At 43.5% G+C, this 18,378-nt stretch overlaps 2 protein-coding genes across 4 annotated transcripts in view; one reads left to right on the top strand and one right to left on the bottom strand.

Moving 5' to 3' along the window:
• Positions 1 to 18,378, top strand: part of LOC124544869 (trichoplein keratin filament-binding protein) — a 754,849-nt gene that overhangs the window by 189,858 nt on the left and 546,613 nt on the right. The gene's annotated exons all lie outside the window — the stretch shown is intronic.
• The window catches only part of LOC124544868 (serine/arginine repetitive matrix protein 1-like), a 230,005-nt gene that overhangs the window by 162,077 nt on the left and 49,550 nt on the right, over positions 1 to 18,378 (bottom strand). The window contains exon 2 of one of the 2 annotated variants that reach the window (XM_047123580.1): positions 2,412 to 2,550. The exons of the other annotated variant lie outside the window; for it this stretch is intronic. Within the exon in view, the coding sequence (XP_046979536.1) occupies positions 2,412 to 2,413 (2 nt within the window). The 5' untranslated portion in view covers positions 2,414 to 2,550. The remainder of the gene's footprint in view (positions 1 to 2,411; positions 2,551 to 18,378) is intronic. 2 annotated transcript variants of the gene reach the window in all.

Below are 18,378 nucleotides of genomic sequence, written 5' to 3'. Positions count from 1 at the left end.
ACGCAAGGAAAAGGCCTAATACTACTGTGGCACCTGCGGAACACGTAGTTGCGTTTGCCAGGGCGAAGAGGTTGCTATAGTCTATTTAGTGGGTCAAACGATATACCTCGACAGATTGTCTCACAGAATAAAGACATGACTCTGTCGAGGATGATAAGTCTTTCTAGAGGGGTCCTTAGATTCGGCGACCCATTTAATCCTACTGAACAAGAGTTTGTGGGAAGCTGTATAGTTATGTAATTGAAGAAAGGTATAATTCTGTTTTTACTTCTTCCACATCTTTGAAGACCTCACTTAGTCTCTGGAAGGAACATCAGCGTATAAATAATGTTCTGTAAATTTGTCTCTATTAATTTCTGACGTGTTCGACATGCTCCTCGATCCGCTCACGATGTACGAAATGAACTGTGTACCTAATCTTTTACGGTGTGGTTTGGAACAGAACATCACTACGTCTTTGCTTCTCTTTGGTAATGATACATAACGACACCATCACGCTATCACACGGAACAGACTCCCCACAATCATCTGCACGATACATTTATTACATGGCTCTTGGACGGAAGCTAGGAAATGGCGTGATATTTGCCTGTACTAGGAACTTCCTAAGAAATAAGATTGAGACGTCTCATTGTCACCATGTTTGAAGGATTTATATGTACATCCTCCACAAAAGTAGCTGGTTGATAGATAATGATAAAAGTATCCATTGTAGAGACGCTTCAGTAAGCAACTTACGTTCCTCCGTAGTGGAAATATCAGTGTCTGAATTAAAATATCTGAAGTAATATAAACTGTACATTCCTTTCAACTGATGTCATTTTGTAGCATCCTCAGATTGCCTGCTTAGGTGAGGGCCGCAATATTCAGACAGCATTTGGAAAGATCAGTCAGAAGCGATTTATAATCTTTCCTTCTTTCAGCCACGAGTGAAATAAAATGTGAGTGTGTACCTGAGAAGCAAGTTAAGAATGTGAGTTCGCCCAAGTGGTTCGTGGAATTTGCCAGACAGTATGACGGCGATGAAAGGACATAATAGAAACAGGAAAAGAAAATAATATGGGGCACATGTATAAAGCCTTATTGCTGATTATTACTCTTTTTCTTTCAAGTCACTATTTTTGTGATCGGTGAAGAAAGCGAAAAAATGCTTAAGAACAATAATCCAAGTTCAAAGACAAAGGATACCAGTGTGCAGGTACTTGAAAACGACACTTCTCAGTTCGCTTAAAGAAGGAAGACTTGAATATAAAGTATGAAATAAAATTGGGGGGAGCGGGAGAGGCTGCTGAGAACATAATTACACTTGATTATAAACATATGAAATGTTGGCTTAATGAGGTGCGTTTGAAATGATTACGCTGCTTCCAAAATCGGAAAGATAGAGTAAAAAAAAAAAGTGTTCTCTGTGAAACAATCTCATGGAACACAAAAAGCGATGGAAGATTTCTTCAGCGAAATACGCCTATTGATCATAGTCGCCTCCTTGTAAGAAGAATCAGTTTCTGAAACTGCTTGTTTGTGGCAGGTCATAGACAGAAGTGAACGTGAACAGTGGGGAAAAGGTGTAAGGGAAAAGCAGATGTGTGCAGAATGGATGCGTACGGATAGTAAAAAGTACGATTAGAAGGCGGCTATTGTATGTAAGTTACTGCGTCCAGTACATCGTAATTTTATAGTAGAAAGGGGAGCAGATAGCGGCTGAATAAGAATGGCGTAAAGAAAAAGAGAACAAATTCGTGTCGCGACGTTGCTCAGCAAGTGAAACTTTTTAACCTATATTATGTACAGCTATTTGCTATGTAAATATTGCAAAGTTTAGTGAAAAAATGATTCTTGCTTAATTGCTGTTACCGGGAAGCCCGTAAAGTTGCTTTTTTAATCATCCGCATTTTTTCCCACATCGTTTTCTTCATTAGACCACTTATGGGTGAATGCAGATTGTAAGGTTCGTGTGTTATTCGCGACGATCACAAAACAATTTGTCCCGTCTTGTCAGCTGGTTAGATCTGCGATTCAAATATGCATCAGGCGTTTCTCAGTGCTGATTTCGGCAATGCAGTTTTGTGCTTTTTGGGTTCCATGGTAACTGTTTTCCGTCTTCAGAATATTGGTTTGATCTATTTCATGGTGTAGCAATGGCGAGCTGCGGCGTTAAATTGAAGGGCTGTGATCCTTATTTTCCGCTGTCAGATCTCAGACAATAAAGTTTCAGGTGTAGTTATTTTTGCCCTAATAATTATGGAAGAATTATGCTATTGACATGTCAGTTTAATTTAATATCAAGTCCTTAAAAAAGGTTAAGTGCAATTAATCACATGTTAAGCACCAACTGGACAGTTATGTAGAGGTAAAAGCTTTATTAGCATGTTAAGTTATATTGTTACTAAGCGTGCTATTGCGAAACTTACATATTTGGTTTCAGGTAATACAGTCAAGCAACTAAAAGCGAAGCAACAGGGCCTGTCCACGCCTTCCTTGTAGTTCCTCTTCTCTTCCCGTCCTCGTCTTCGTCCGCTTCGATCTTGAGTATCGTTCTCACGTTTCTATCTGCAACACCATTGTTAGTCAACTACAACCAAAATTAGTTAATTAAAGCTAAGTATGCAGATAAAATTACAGGACGTGAGTACTTCTGCAGTAGGAATTTATTTGTCAAATTATAGGTCCAGTTAAGTTTTGGAAAAAAAAGGAGCTACGTTTAGTTACTCCGGTTTTCATTGTGACAGTTACAACTAATAATACATCTTCAATGTCGTGAGTTTACGCTTGAAAAGAAACAAAATGATTTACTAAAGTCATTTGTACACTTTCCAAGACCAGCACGTGGAAAAAAATATTTTTTTGTTGTTGTAATATTGAACTGGTAAAGGATGTAAATCTGCTTCGGCAGGAATGAAATAGTGGAAGAAGTATTGCGGCATCAAAGCAACTGAAAGCAGTTGCGTCCGCAGACTGAAGAGCGCGTCGCGATCCACTGTAAGAAGTACTGAGACGCCCAGCGCCAGCCAGTAGTGCCCTCTGTTGGCAAAAGAAACAGGTTAAGCTCTTTCCTTGCCGCTGGCGCGCTCTGGCGTTGATTCAACTAGTTGAAGGGAGAGAATAACGTATTTACTTTCTTTTTCATTTAGCAAGGTTTCCCAAACTGTTCTGCGGAGTAGGTGCTCCGGCAGAATGTATTAACAACATGGATTTTTTTCCCGACACTTTGACAATACTAATTTTTGTAATGATTTCTGTAACAGTATTGTTAGTTATCATTTAAAACTAAAGTGATCACTTAAACAAAAAGTTTTTCTCACCCTTTAAAGATTTAGCTAACGCTCAAAATAAACAATGTGTTTCATCAGAGTAGCAGGATTCTCAAAGTATTCCCTCAGAGGGAAACTTTGGAATCTCCTGTCACACGGTAATGCAGTCAAAGTACACACATAACAAAAAGTTTCCCAGAACTCCTGATGATAGACGTTGACTGTCGATATTGTATCACTATGAGGCTAGGCGCAAATTGAGACGCGTGTAGCGCGACGCAGCGCAGCGCGCGTTTTTGTAACATCGCAGGTTCAAATGGGACCGCGCAAATTGCGACGCGACGCGACTGGGACGCGACACGCGCCTGCGCCAGGTCGCGCGGCGTTGTGGTTGAGGCACAGTTTCTCGCGTCGCGCGTCGCGCGTGCCTCGCTAGCACCGTGGGGAATTTGAGGAGGGGAGCGGAAAAGTAGCCCGGCCGTATGCTCACATCGGAACGGCGCATATCAGCAGTGGTAGTATTGCCAATACGATAAATTTTGCCTTACTGTGTACTGAATTTTATTGCCTTTGGGTAGTGTTTTGTTTTTCGCCATTTAAACGCTCCAGGTTTCTTCGTTAGCACGTTATACTTTTCTGTTATTTATATCTCCATAGTTTTGTTTTGTTTTTCTTCTGTCAAGAAAAATGTTTACTTCAGTAACTGATGAGCCATTGGCCGCTGGAATTGCACCATATGCCTCCGCGATGTTTTCAGATCGCAAGAAGGGACAGAGGGTAGTGAATAAGGAAGCAAGGAATATTATAAAATCATGTGATTAAGAATCAAGGCAGGAAAGTAAAGCAAGGTTATATTCTCGCTGCCTAGTAAGCTAGCGTATCTGTACGATCTGTTACAAAAATTTAGAAAGGAATAATCTCCACAGGTGTGATCCCTTTGTTCTTGTGGTAAAAAGCGTCCAAGATGTGAAGTACAGAAGTTTCACTGCGATTACTCTGATATGGATGTAATAATGTAATAAGACACACTGTGCTACATGCATGTGAACAACATATTTCCACTGCAAGCTAGAAACAGTCGAAAAGCAGTCACTAATAACAATCTTTTAATTGGTTCGCCGTGATGAGAAAAAGCATTTCAATTATTGCATGGACATTATCAGCATTAATAAACTAATTATACAACAACGGGCTACACAAATGAAGAAAATGGTCGGTATTATTACGAAAGTAGGAATATCCTAAAAGAGTGTTATGATTAGATATATTTAATTTGTCGAAATGTGCTGCTGACAAAAGCAGATCTAATTTCATGACTGTTTTTCGAACTCCATCTCACAAGGCACACATGGCTAGCTTGTGCATTCCTGTCGCGCGCATTATCCTTCGCTGCTGACAATACACTGACCAGTTGTGTTGTGCGACAGATCAATTGTTTATTTTTCTCAATAACAACTATTTTATTCGCGATCACGCATTGTCAGTTTGGCAAGCTCTAGGTGAGTAAACAGTATCTGGCATGTGCCTATCATTCCGCCTGAAGGAACGCTCGTCATTATTTTAATACTGCTCAGATCACTAGAAGGAATAAAATCCTTTGGTAAGTTTCCATTCCCGTCGCTCAGTGTTAAAAATACGATGGGTTACGGGGATTCCACCAAAATTCCAACAGAATTGCCAATCTCTTTTGTGTGAGTTGTTAACCTTTTCTCATTCGAAAAAGCATCACCATTTATGAGTAAAGGCCACATTTCTCTTGGTGACTGGCTTAATTGTACTTCCTTTGTCACAATGTAATTTGCCAAACTCATCTCACAGCAGCTATTGAGACAGAATTCCAAAACGGAGGGCCTCATTAAACAAGTAATTGACAATTACAGAGCTCAATAGCTTACGAAAAACCTCATAGTATCGGTTTGCAGTAACATAAAAGAAGAAATTTCATGTTTATTTTTATACTAGGAAGCTCTTGTTTCGCTAGCTGTCGATAACTCTTAAAAAATTACAGTCACTGGACTGAAATGAATAAAAAAAGTAGTGATATATCGCCATAGATAAGAAAGTTCCGTGTGTTTAATAATTGGCAAGACACTCTCCTCCTTGTGTGCTATCATTCGCCAAACTTTCGTTTCGATCTCTCGAGCGGTTTTGGAGATACGAGAGATGTTGCGAGTATGTAATTCTCGCGGGCGTGAGATCGGAAGTGAGCGCACTACATGGGATTCATTTTCTCGAGATCGGAAGAGATCTCCTCCCAAGTCTAAACAAAAATTCAGCATGTTAGCTAAATTTCATACGCAGCAACATATGGTGTAATACGCACCAAACGCAAAATCATAGCGACCCCTAATTTTCGTTGCAAACTTTTTGAGTTTTGCGTAGTGTTTTACTAAAATGTGTACATCACAATAAGAATGGTCATAAGCGAGATGATGGGCACTTGGTCACGAAGCTGACATATAACGCTACAAGTAAGGCAAAAATCATATATTCTCAGAGAATAGTTTCTGTAAAATCGTATGAGAAAGATAAATGGTTGCGCGCGCTTCGGTTCAGTCAGCGCAGAGCGTCGCCAGTCGTCGCGTGCGATGAGTGGTGTACGCGTCGCAATATGCGCTGGACCCGTGCGGCACGTGCGTGTCGCGCTGTAGTGTCGTGTCACGTCACACGTGCTATACGCTTCTCAGTTTGCCCCTAGCCTTAGACAGAGCGGGTCCGTCATCCGATTAGTTCCAGTCACTCCACCCGGAAGGAGGTACACGGCTCGTGTTGTCTGTAGTTCAACCATGTCTAGACGCGGTTCGATCGCATCCGCATTGTTGCTTTATGCCAGGAAGGGCTCTCAACAAGGGAAGTGTCCAGGCGTCTCGGAGTGAACCAAAGCGATGTTGTTCGGACATAAAGGAGACAGGAACTGTCGAAGACATGCCATGTCTCGCTCAGGCCACCCAAGGGCTACTCCTGCAGTGGATGGCTGCTACCTACGGATTACGGCTCGGAGGAACCCTGACAGAAACGCCACCATGATGAATAATGTTTTTCATGCAGCCTCAGGACGTCGTGTTACGACTCAAACTGTGCGCAATAGGCTACATGATGCGCAACTTCACACCCGACGTCCATGACGACATCTATCTTTGCAACCACGACACCATACAGCGCGGGTACAGACGGGCCCAACAACATGCCGAATGGACTGCTCAGGATTGGCATCACGTTCTCTTCACCGATGAGTGTTGCTTATGGCTACAACCAGACAGTCGTGAGAGACGTGTTTGGAGGCAACCCGGTGAGGCTGAACGCCTTAGACACACAGTCCAGCGAGTGCAGCAAGGTGGAGGTTCCCTGCTGTTCAGGGGTGCCGACGTACACCGCTGGGGGTCATGAAAGGCGCCGTAACGGCTGTACGATACGTGAATGCCATCCTCCGACCGATAGTGCAACAGTATCGGCGGCATTTTGGCGAGATATGCGTCTTCATGGACGACAATTCGCGTCCCCATCGTGCACATCTTGTGAATGACTTCCTTCAGGATAACGACATCGCTCGACTAGAGTGGCCGGCATGTCCTCCAGACATGAGCCCTGTCAAACATGGTTCAAAAAATGGCTCTGAGCACTATGGGACTTAACTTCTGAGGTCATCAGTCCCCTAGAACTACTTAAATCTAACTAATCTAAGGACATCACGCACATCCATGCCCGAGGCAGGATTCGAACCTGCGACCGTAGCGGTCGTGCGGTTCCAGACTGTAGTGCCTAGAACCGCTCGGCCAGTCCGGCCGGCTGTCAAACATGCCTGGGATAGATTGAAAAGAGCTGTTTATGGTCAACGTGACCCACCAACCACTCTGAGGGATCTACGCTAAATCGCCGTTGAGGAGTGGGACAATCTGGACCAACAGTGCCTTGATGAACTTGTGGATAGTATGCCTCGACGAATGCAGGCATGCATCAATGCAAGAGGACGTGCTACTGGGTATTAGAGGTACCAGTGTGTACACCAGTCTGGACCATTCCCTCTGAAGGTCTCACTGTATGGTGGCACAACATGCAATCTGTTGTTTTCATGAGCAATAAAAAAAGGCGGAAATGATGGTCATGTTGATCTCTCTCCCAATTTTCTGTAGGAACTTTGGTTAGATTTTTTCCAGGATAAATGTCACCAGCTCAGCTGATTCGCAACATTCATGACTGTCATACATATAATACAGTTTTACTTCACTTTGTAGCTTTCCTTTGCCAATCATGGGATATAATTCACTGGTCAGTACTATCTCTTGTTAACCTCGCTGTTGTGCACCCTAAAACACTAATCATCATCATCATCAACTATCTCTTGTGTACGTGTTCATTCTTAAAACTAGCGAAGCATTTCTTGTTGAACAATTTAGGGAATAGAACTAATTAGTGGAAGAATTTCTCTCCTTTACGTCAACACACACACACACACACACACACACACACACACACACACACACACACACACACACACACACACACAGTCACACTCTTCTTCAGCTTCTACCCTGAGTGTCTTTGAAGGAATCTCACAGTAGTTTCGGATACCGTTATATATTCATTAACTTTAAACACAATAATTTTTATAGATTGCATTTGATTGTAAATTATTTAAAAATGCGGTGGGAAGGGGGAGAGGGGGGGGGGGGGGGAAGATGTTTAGGAATAAAGAAGAAAGGTGATGTGTACAGCAGCCGTTCATAGAACTGGAAAGTGAGAGTGATTATTACGGTCTCGACAAAAGGATGTTATCTTTCACCTGGCACATCTTCAAATATATCTGACAGAGTATAGCTCACTATGTGTAGCGTGGGTGGCGTCTGCAGGTACATTACAAGAGCGATCGTGTGAAGCTCTTCGGATGATAACACTTCGGGTCCTATCAATACGATCCGCTTCCTGTTGTAGTTAAATAATTGCCAAATATTATTTCACACTGAAGACAGTGTGGTTATACACGGGGAAGATGCATTTTCAAACAAGTTCTCAGAAACGAGCTGCACATCATCCGCATTTGTTTATTATTTGTCACTGCGGATTTGCTAGGCGCCTTTCTGGGACCATGCCTTACGTGATAATGTAACCGTTGCTGAAATGTTTGAAATTAAAGACAAATTTCCTGTCGATGGCTTGGACAGACAGATGCCATTAAATGTCACCATAGAAATCCAGCGGATTCAAGTGCGGTGAACGGGGAGGCTGTGCTCCTTGACCAGTCCGGCGCCCACTTACACGTTGCGGTTAGGTGGTGTCGCAGAAAATGGCGTGGACCCGTGGGACGCAGAACCTCTCAGTCTGTTTGGTAAGGTGTGTGGCTCTATGAGCCTGTCATCAACAATTACTGAAATCTATCCTGATGCAGCACCTCCATAATTGCTGGAGAATTCGCATCTGCCCACATGTACTGCCGTTGTAATTTACCTCTTGTGAATCCTACCTCCTCTGCAAATGCTACACGTTACTAATCACAAGCAAACCTGTCAATGTATCGACAGGTATTGGTTTCCGGATATATAATTACATGAACTTTTCTTCTATATTTTACATGTACTACCTCCTGTGGGAATATTTTTAATCCCCCTACATACTGAATCGCGATTACATGTTTTATCGGTACCCGTCTGAACCCCGTGCCTGTCGTAGGTTTTATTGCCTTGTGAGAACTCAACTTATTTTCATTTTTAGCTAATAGAACAATGTCAACTACATGTGCAAGGATATTAATCTTGCTCTTTAATTACAAGCAGTTTTGTAATAATTTTACTTTTTAAATATTTTGTTAATTATAATATTTAATAAAACTAGAGTTCGTAAATCCCATTTTACTCGTATTGATATTTATTATTGTACTATTTGTCCTTGTTCAGTTCGTTTGTCACCTCATGTTCTTTTGTTCCGAGGTTTTTTGCATCTTTAGTTAATCTATTTGTCTGACTGTGATTAAAGAGTATACAAAGTCTTATAACAGCTAGCTATGTTAATTCTTGACCCTGTCCCCATAATTGTTCAAATGGTTCAAATGGCTCTGAGCACTATGGGACTCAACTGCTGAGGCCATTAGTCCCCTAGAACTTAGAACTAGTTAAACCTAACTAACCTAAGGGCATCACAAACATCCATGCCCGAAGCAGGATTCGAACCTGCGACCGTTGCGGTCTTGCGGTTCCAGACTGCAGCCCCATAATTGTAACAGACGTGTGTAATGATCTAGTGTTGGGGTCTGTAGTAGACTGCTTGACGGTAACCTTCTGTCAGTCAACCCCCATAACCTACACTACGTGTGCGAAAGATCTCTTTGCTGTCTTAAGTTGACTGAATGTTTCACCCATTATTGCCTTTGCGACTTGGTTGGTACCAGACTGCCCACGGTTTCACGCGCTATTGGCTGTTGTTATTGTTACGGATATTGAATTTAAATACAAAACCTCCTTCGCATCCTTTACTGGTGGTAGTTCGGGAAGCCCCCAATACGTATAAAACTCGGTTGATTCTGTCTCTTGTTGCAATCCATTATCATTGCCGCTATTAATTTTGTAACCGCAGAGCGTACTACAGCAGAGGAAACAGGCAATTTGCATTTTTTGGTTTCAGAAATTGGAAGTTATCTTGGTGGTGAATTTGGTAACGAGCGAATTATAGAGAGAAGAGGTTGTGCAGTGCTTGATGTCTGTGGCAATAAATCGGACGAAGATGATACTTGGCTATTTATAGGGGAGCTCTCGCAACATCTGGAAACATTTCATTAACCTTTTGTCGGTATTTTTCACTGCTTCTCTTTTTACCCTGTGCTCGTACAACGTTACGTATGTTGACTGCTGTACCTCCTCGATTGATACCTCCATTCTGTTGAAATATTTGTCACCAGCTGCCCTAAATAACCGTTCTACTTACGACGTTTATTTATGGACCCGCTTCCTCGCATTTGTATTTGCGTTCCCGCGTTTTTAAACAAGATCTTGCTGTAACCTTCCAGTATCATCAGACACTACATTAAAATTTATAATGACTGACATGAGATAGTTAACGGATAAGTTTCCGCTATTCTGTTGTACTAGGGTTGCCCAGAAAGTAATGCACTGCATTTTTTTTCTTCAGCAATTCTGTATTGAACATGATGAGGATAACACACACGAAAGAATGGTGTTTATCTACACACCTTTTTTTCCACTTCATCTCCATCCTGTTCTATGGGCTTCCTCCAGCGCGAAACACAGGCGTTTAGCCCTTGTCGGTGCCAATCCTTGAATATCCAAGAGTGCGGATAATTGCACCCGCACTTCCTTTGCTGACTGTCAAACGCAGCGCAAACTGCCGAGTCGCAATGAATGTCACCTCGCGAATAACGCCAGCTCGCTGCAACATGTTAGGCATGACAGCCGTGGATGGTCTCCCCGACGGCTGCAAATCGTGGAGCTCCGCCGAACCGCCTTCTGATGACCTCAACTGCCGTGCCCAGCGACTAACTGCACTTCTGTCGACACCAGATGCTCCACAGACTTTGCACAAGCGTTTACGAATATTCCTCACAGTTTCGTACTCTGCAGTGAGAAATTCAATGAAGCGACGTTGCTTGTAACGTACGTCACCTACAGACGTCGTTCTGAAACTGTCCTGCAGCTACGCTATCTGTCGGAAGAGACGGAATCGTGGCATGCTCACTCAGGAGACTTCAAATAATACACACGTTACGTTTCCCATTGGTAGCATTGCTTTCGGCTGAGAAAAAAATACAATGCATTACTTTCTGGGCAACCCTCGTATTTGAGGCAGTCGTGTCGTCTATACGAATTCCGATCTTCATCCTTCCACATCTCAGGTTTTCAATTTTTGTGGGTAACGGTTTGGCGCTGATGGTTAGAGTTGTTTGGTAAGAGCAGAAGGAGCATGACACACATTCTAAAAAAGCCGACAGGATAAAGACAAAATCAGAAAACTAATTGTTTGAAACTTCCTGGCAGATTAAAACTGTTTGCCGGACCGAGACTCGATCTCAGGACCTTTGCCTTTCGCGGGCAACTGAGCTACCCAAGCACGACTCACGCCCCGTCCTCGCAGCTTTACTTCTGCCAGTACCTCGTCTCCTACCTTCCAAAGTTTCATATCAGCGCACACTCCGCTGTAGAGTGAAAATCTGATTCTGGACACATCCCCCAGGCTGTGGCTAAGCCATGTCTCCGCAATATCCTTTCTTTCAGGAGTGCTAGTTCTTCCAGGTTCGCAGGAGAGCTTCTGTAAAGTTTGGAAGGTAGGAGATGAGGTACTGTCAGAAGTAAAGCTATGAGGACGGGGCGTGAGTCGTGCTTGGGTAGCTCAGTTGGTAGAGCACTTGCCCACGAAAGGCAAAGGTCCCGAGTTCGAGTCTCGGTCCGGCACAGTTCTAATCTGCCGGGAAGTTTCATATCAGCGCACACTCCTGTGTAGAGTGAAAATTTCATTCTAGAAACTAATTGTTTGTTGCTTATCCTGTAGTGATGATTGGCTTGTACCGTTTTTAAGTTACTACCGACATGTCGAGATGAACTGATTGAATATAAATTTTATATTCTTGAGCATCTCCTACCACACATTAGCAATTAAAAGTTTAGCACACGTTTCGCAATTAAAAATTGAAATTCTGTCTGATAATCGGTAGTAACTGTAATTAATATATTCGCTCTCTTCTTTCATCAGATTTTGTGTCAGATGTTTTATATACATGAAGATATTTCTAAACTTTCCATTGTTTTGTTATAAGTTTAATACTAAACATCGATTAGATTCTGATATTGAACAATCTTCAATATGCACTCTGCTTTTTTAACTAATTTTCAGTGTTTGGTGGTAGATTACAGTTACCATTTATTTGCTATTGCATCTAGCTGCCACTAGATGTGGGAGAACGGTCGTATTACTCCATCTTGGCATAAACTCGTGTCTCACCCAGAACCATGGCCCAACACTACACGCCAAGCAGGCCTGACTTAGGTACGCAGTGGTTTCCCTAAATCACTTCAGCGAATACCATATTAGTCCTTCAACAATGATAGGACATGGTTCCCTCCCTCCCTGAATCAACAAAGTTAAATGCCACCCTCCAATGACGACGATATCGGCGAAACGTGAATTCCTAATAGTTGTTTCATTCTTTACCTTCATCTAACCCGTTACAGAGCGCCCTTGAAAATAAGTAGTCCAACGGAGTAAAATTATGAGACGGAATGGTACTCGCGCCGACACTTTCAGTTAGCAAAACCTCTTAGTGAATTTCATTTTGGTGCACAAATTACTGCAGAGTTAGGGACTTTTTGCTACGTTTAATAAGTTTTGCAACAGGGTCGAGTGACAGGACGACTTTGCACCGTGTGGATGAAATAACGAAGCTTAATGTTTTGTTTCCGGTTCTGCAAAGGTCAGCAGAAGCACAGAGATGCTTGAGAGGAGCCATCCTGTCATTTCCATGAAGCAATGTAGCGAAACTATAACAAATGTAATTGCTCAGTCGGCAATTCAGAGCCCCCTGCTCCCGAATCATATACCATCAGCTTAACAATCTTATCTGTCTCGGTTCAAGAAACTGAATGATCAGAATATTATGTTCAAAAAATTTTTAACGCCTCTTTTTCTGACCACTAATTCTAGCGCAAAGGATGATTTTGGTTAACAGGAAAGCAAGTGACAAGAAACAGTGGTAAGGAACACACAGTGGAAGTCAAACACTACAAGTACCTATCTGAGGGGAAACGCTCGCCGGCTGGTCCCGGCGGAGGTTCGAGTCCTCCCTCGGGCATGGGTGTGTGTGTTTGTCCTTAGGATAATTTAGGTTAAGTAGTGTGTGAGCTTAGGGACTGACGACCTTAGCAGTTAAGTCCCGTAAGATTTCACACACATTTGAACAAACGCTCGCTATATTACGGCTAGCCAGTAACGTTAATAGCTCCACACGAAGTTTACGTGACTGCTAAGCTGCGACCGTGCGGGGCTGGAAACAAAGTGACCAGCTACGGTTTGTCGAAATATTGCCGCCAATAATGCTCTGAGCTTCTTGACTTTTGGGTCACGTAAACTGACATTAAACAGCAGGGGAGAACATGTGACGTTCATATTTAAATGAAGTGTTTTTACCCGAATTTCTCCGCACAAATATCTTATTTTCTTGCATCATAAATTAAGTAACATTTGTAATGTAGCTATCGAGGAAACTTTTTCACAGCTCTGACGTAAGATGCCAACTGAATTTAACACTTTTACGACGTATTGATTGAAACAATAATTGTCACTTACGGTAATACGTATAGTTATGTTATTCAATTACTGCCCTCAGTTTTCACTCGAGAATAGAAAACATGTCAGTTACAATGACATTTTATCAAAAACCGCCGTTTTCGTGTAATTGATTTGAGATCGTTCGAAGGAAACTTTAACGTCAGTAGTTATAGTTTCTTATGCGATCTGACGTTGACAGAACAGGCCGCAGAAATGACAGGCCTGTGTTGCGGTTACTTCAAATCAAGTCAACTACGTTCCATCAACAAAAGGAAGGAATCATCATTTGTATAGCAGGGCTGTTACGAAGACAGGTAACGATCTTACGTCAAGGTCACTACTAAGGACTTGCCAGTGTCAGGTTACACACTTCGCGATATACGAGGGCGGGTCAAATACAAACGGGATTTTATTTTTTATTTAAATTCATTAATTGAAAAACTCAAGGCAATTATAATTTATTTTTCCACATAGTCTCCTGTTTTGCAAATGCATTTGTTCCAGCGTATGGGCAGCTGTTTGATGTCCTCATCATAAAAAGAGCTGGGTCGTGGCACCAGCCAGTTGCGCACGAAGTCTTCCACACTCTCGCCATCTTCAAATCGTCGCCCTCCTAGAGCTTCTTTAAGCGGTCCGAATAAATAGAAATCGCAGGGCGATAAGTCCGTGCTGTAAGGATGATGATCAAGTGAAGTCCAGTGCATTTCCCGTAGCTTGGAGACAGTTAGAGCTACAGTATGGGATCGCGCGTTGTCGTGGAGGAGGATGACTTCTCGAATCGATTGGTCTCATCTTTTGTGGCGATATGCAACTCTCGCCTTGTTCAACAGTTCGCAATAGTAAGCAGCATTGACTGTGCGTCACTAATGAAAAGATCAATCAGCAAAGTGCCTCGCTGATGGAAAAACACGCTTGAAAGAATCTTGCCAGCCGACAGTCGAGTCTTGGCTTTCACTGATGCTGCCTCCCCTTTCCTCCGCCACTCCTACTGGCTTGTTTGGATTCTGGAGTGTAGTGGTGAACCCGTGTTTCGCCGCAGGTGACGATCCGACTCAAAAATGCAACTACGACTGAAATGGGCACGTGACCATCGACACTGGATGTTGGCGCAGTGGCAGAGCATTGCATGATCTGATGAATCCCGATACCTTCTTCATCATGCCGATGGGAGGGCGCGAATCCGTCGACTTACAGGTGAACAGCTTCTTGGCACCTGTACTGGTGGGCAGAGACAAGCTGGCGGCGGCTCCGTTATGCCCCGGGGAACACTCACGTGGGCATCCATGGGCCCAGTGGTGCTCGTGAAAGGCACCATGGCATCCAAGGAGTACCGTACACTGGTTGCATACCACGTACGCCCCATTATGACGATCATGTTTCCGTCGCCAGTGGCATTTTTCAGGAAGATAATGCGCCGTGTCACAAGACCAGGTGTGTGGCAGAGTGGCGAATTCCAATTGATGTGCTAGTCCCCCAACTCGCCGTATCTGAACCTGATCGAACATACCTGGGATGTGATTGAGCGTGGCGTCAGAGCTCATCGCCCCCCTACCCGGAATTTACGGAAATTAGGTGGTTCGTGTGTGTAGATGTGGTACCAACACCCTCCATCGACCTACCAAGGCCTCATTGCTTCCATGCCACGACGTGTCTCCGCTGTTACCCTTATCAGAGATGGACATACCGGCAATTAGGTAGGTGATCTTTAATGTTCTGGCTGATCTGTGTGTTGCATTATTAGTAGAGAGTGTTTGACATTGCTAGAAGACACGTAAACAGCTACGAAAAAAAACATCGAACAAGAGAGCTGCCAATACTTGTGTGTTCGTCACACAGTAAGGTTTGTATCGCATAACGAGAGAGATGGCGTGACCTCCGTGAGTCGTTGACTTTCTATGCAACAACAGCAGCTTTCATTCGGCCTGCAATCTTTGGCAGATCTCGGCCGCCTTGAATATTCACGCAGGATTGTACCTTGTCGCTAAATTTTTCCCTGTGTGCCCAGTATGGTACACGTATAAGAGGGGAAGGGAATGAATATAACAGCTGCGGATACAAGTCAGTCTGAGTAGGCTCCACGATGGAGGTGGAAAAGGATGGCTATCTTCGCTTCCTTGATGATGTGTAGGTTAGGCGGAAGGTTGATGGTAGTTTGGGACATGCTGTTTGTAGGAAGCCTATTAACACTTACTTCTATCTGCGGGCTGATAGTAGTTACCATCCGGTTCAACGTGAATGGGTATTTCGCACCTTGGTTCACAGGGTCCATGTAATCTCGAACCCTGAGAGTTTGTCAGCTGAGTTAGCCCATCTCGTCGTCACCTTTCGTCAGAATGGTTGTAGTGAAAGAAAGATCAGCCGTGTGTTGCGCGATCGACCAACTGTGCACCGAGTGAGTGATGATAACACCAAAGTCTACGGTCTTTTTGCCTTACGCAGGGAGCATTTTCAACAGGATTGGCGTATTTTGCGAAAATGTGATGTGTAGTGTGTTTTTTTGACCTCCATCTAAGATTATCGTTCTTTTAGGTTTCGTAGGATGCGTAAGGCGGGTGCTTTTGCTGTGAGCTGTTATGTCCCTGAATTGTCGACGCTTGGAAACAAACAAGCGCAAGTACTGTGCACTGTTGCTCCATCGCGACAGTGTGCTAGAGCTGTTCGTGCAGATTCAGAGCCGCATGTGTTTGATTACCTGTTTGTGCTGCGCGTGGCTTTGGTCTCTTTCCAAAGACGAATTTAACGTGAAGGGCAAGCGCTTTAGAGCGCAAGGCAATGCCTTGTCAGTGCTGGACGGACAATCCTCAAAAATGTATTTAATAGGATGGAATATTAATTTAATAGAGTCTTTGAAATTACTTGTGAATTAAATGTATTAAATTTGGATGGAACTATTTTGGGAGGCGAAAGAGCGAAGGCGCAATACATAATTTTCGTAAAGCAAAATACTTAGTCCCGGTCTCTCGTGTTTCGTTAGTGTTTCATGGAGAGCATAGCTGCCCCTCTCCTCGTGATCTTGGTTACTTAACCCTGGTGCATTACATAATTCTAGCTCACATACGTACGCTGGCTATATGCGAAACTGAATTAGAGACAGCTACTGTGTTGGAGGGGATATTCACGTGTCTCCATGGCGAATCGATAATTTTGGCACGCCACGATATTGACTTTGTGCAGACGCTGTAACGGCCGTCGGTTTGGCAGCGAGCGAACGACGGACAAGCCGCGTGGTATCGCGCCGTATGTGGATTGCGCAGAGGTCGTGGTCGTGGTCACCCGACAACGGGGCATTCCGTCACAAAGGTTGTACAGGCATTGATCGTATCACGTGACGCCATCTGCATTTAATGGATGTATCGTGGTGCACTGCCTCCGCCGACATCAACTGCTGTGGGGAGCAACGATTTGTTGACAGGGAATAGACGAGCCACACACACTGCTGCAGATAACTGTTCGATCCAGTGCTGGACAACACGTGAACTGCCATAGCATCCAGAACCACCACCTTCCAGTGGGGAACAGTACGTACCGCTACACACGTGTGCGTCATGATTTTCGGACATCATATGACACAGTGTAGCATCGGCGCAAAAATCCGCTTGTTCGAAAATGTTTACCCGTACTGACATCACGTTATACGTTGGTACATCAGTGTCTGAGTAGTAATGCCTTAAAAACTATCCAAGCGATGAATAATACCTGCCAACAGCGTATCGTTGACGCTTGTGTTGGTGATATTGTGTTGCGCTACATTTTCGCATCGTATCTCAATGGTGAGGGATACATGAACCTACTGTTCAACCACATTTTCGTGTTTATTCAACCACAGCATCTCAGGAACAAAATTTGCCTTCAGCTACATAATGCAGTACTGCATTGTTCCCTAATCGTTGAATCGTTTTTAACGAACACTTCGCAGACAAGTATGTCTTACTATGAACCCTTTGATCAGTTTACCTAACCTTGCTCCGATCGATCTCCATGACTTGTGAACAACTGTTGTAGGATAAGGTTGAACAAGGATAATTTCACAACGTTTCACGCAATCAGTGCTACGAGAGGCTCTGTTTTCATCATGGCGAGGTGGGGAGGGATAATAGAATTGCGTGTTTCACTACGTCAAACATCAATAATTGCCTGCACAGGTGACCACATGAGGGATGATGTGAGAAAGTGAGTGCACAGCTTGTGGCGTCGCAGCCGGCCGTGGTGGTCGAGCGGTTATAGGCGCTACAGTCTGGAACCGCGCGACTGCTACGATCGCAGGTTCGACTCCTGCCTCGGGCATGGATGTGTGTGATGTCCTTAGGTTAGTTTAGTTTAAGTGGTTCTAAGTTCTAGGGGACTGATGACCTCAGAATTTAAGTCCCATAGTGCTCAGAGCCATTTGAACCATTTTTTTTGTGGCGTCGCAACTAGTGCGCGATCGCCCATTTGTCTATTAAAAGCTGTACTTCAGAATGTATGCGGGCTGCAATGTAAGCCGGTAGAGTATCATACGGTCAGTAACGGACGAGTTGTGTCCTGCAGACTGACGTCACGACCATCTGTTGCAGCTGCTCGTGTGAAAGCAGTGGAGTAGCGCTGGCAGGCCACTTACATTATACGAAACTAAAAATATTAATTATTAATAAAGGAATAACCCGAGGAACGTCATATTTGATGTACAATCTTCTGTTGTGAAAACAAACAATATGTCAAAGTCTGAGATCAAAAATAGTTGTATTTTGGAAGTTAGTAAAATTCTATTAAAAAAAGTAAATTTCCGACAGTCAAGAATTTAAATAAATACAGTGATGTAATAGTTCACCTTCAGTGACTATGTACGATGATCTGATAACACTTTCAGTGTTCATATATAAATTTG

This window comes from Schistocerca americana, chromosome 8, assembly GCF_021461395.2.
Source record: "Schistocerca americana isolate TAMUIC-IGC-003095 chromosome 8, iqSchAmer2.1, whole genome shotgun sequence".
NCBI classification, from domain to species: Eukaryota; Metazoa; Arthropoda; class Insecta; order Orthoptera; family Acrididae; genus Schistocerca; species Schistocerca americana.
The sequence above is the reverse complement of the archived record's forward strand: the minus strand, read 5'-3'. Positions and strand labels throughout refer to the sequence as shown.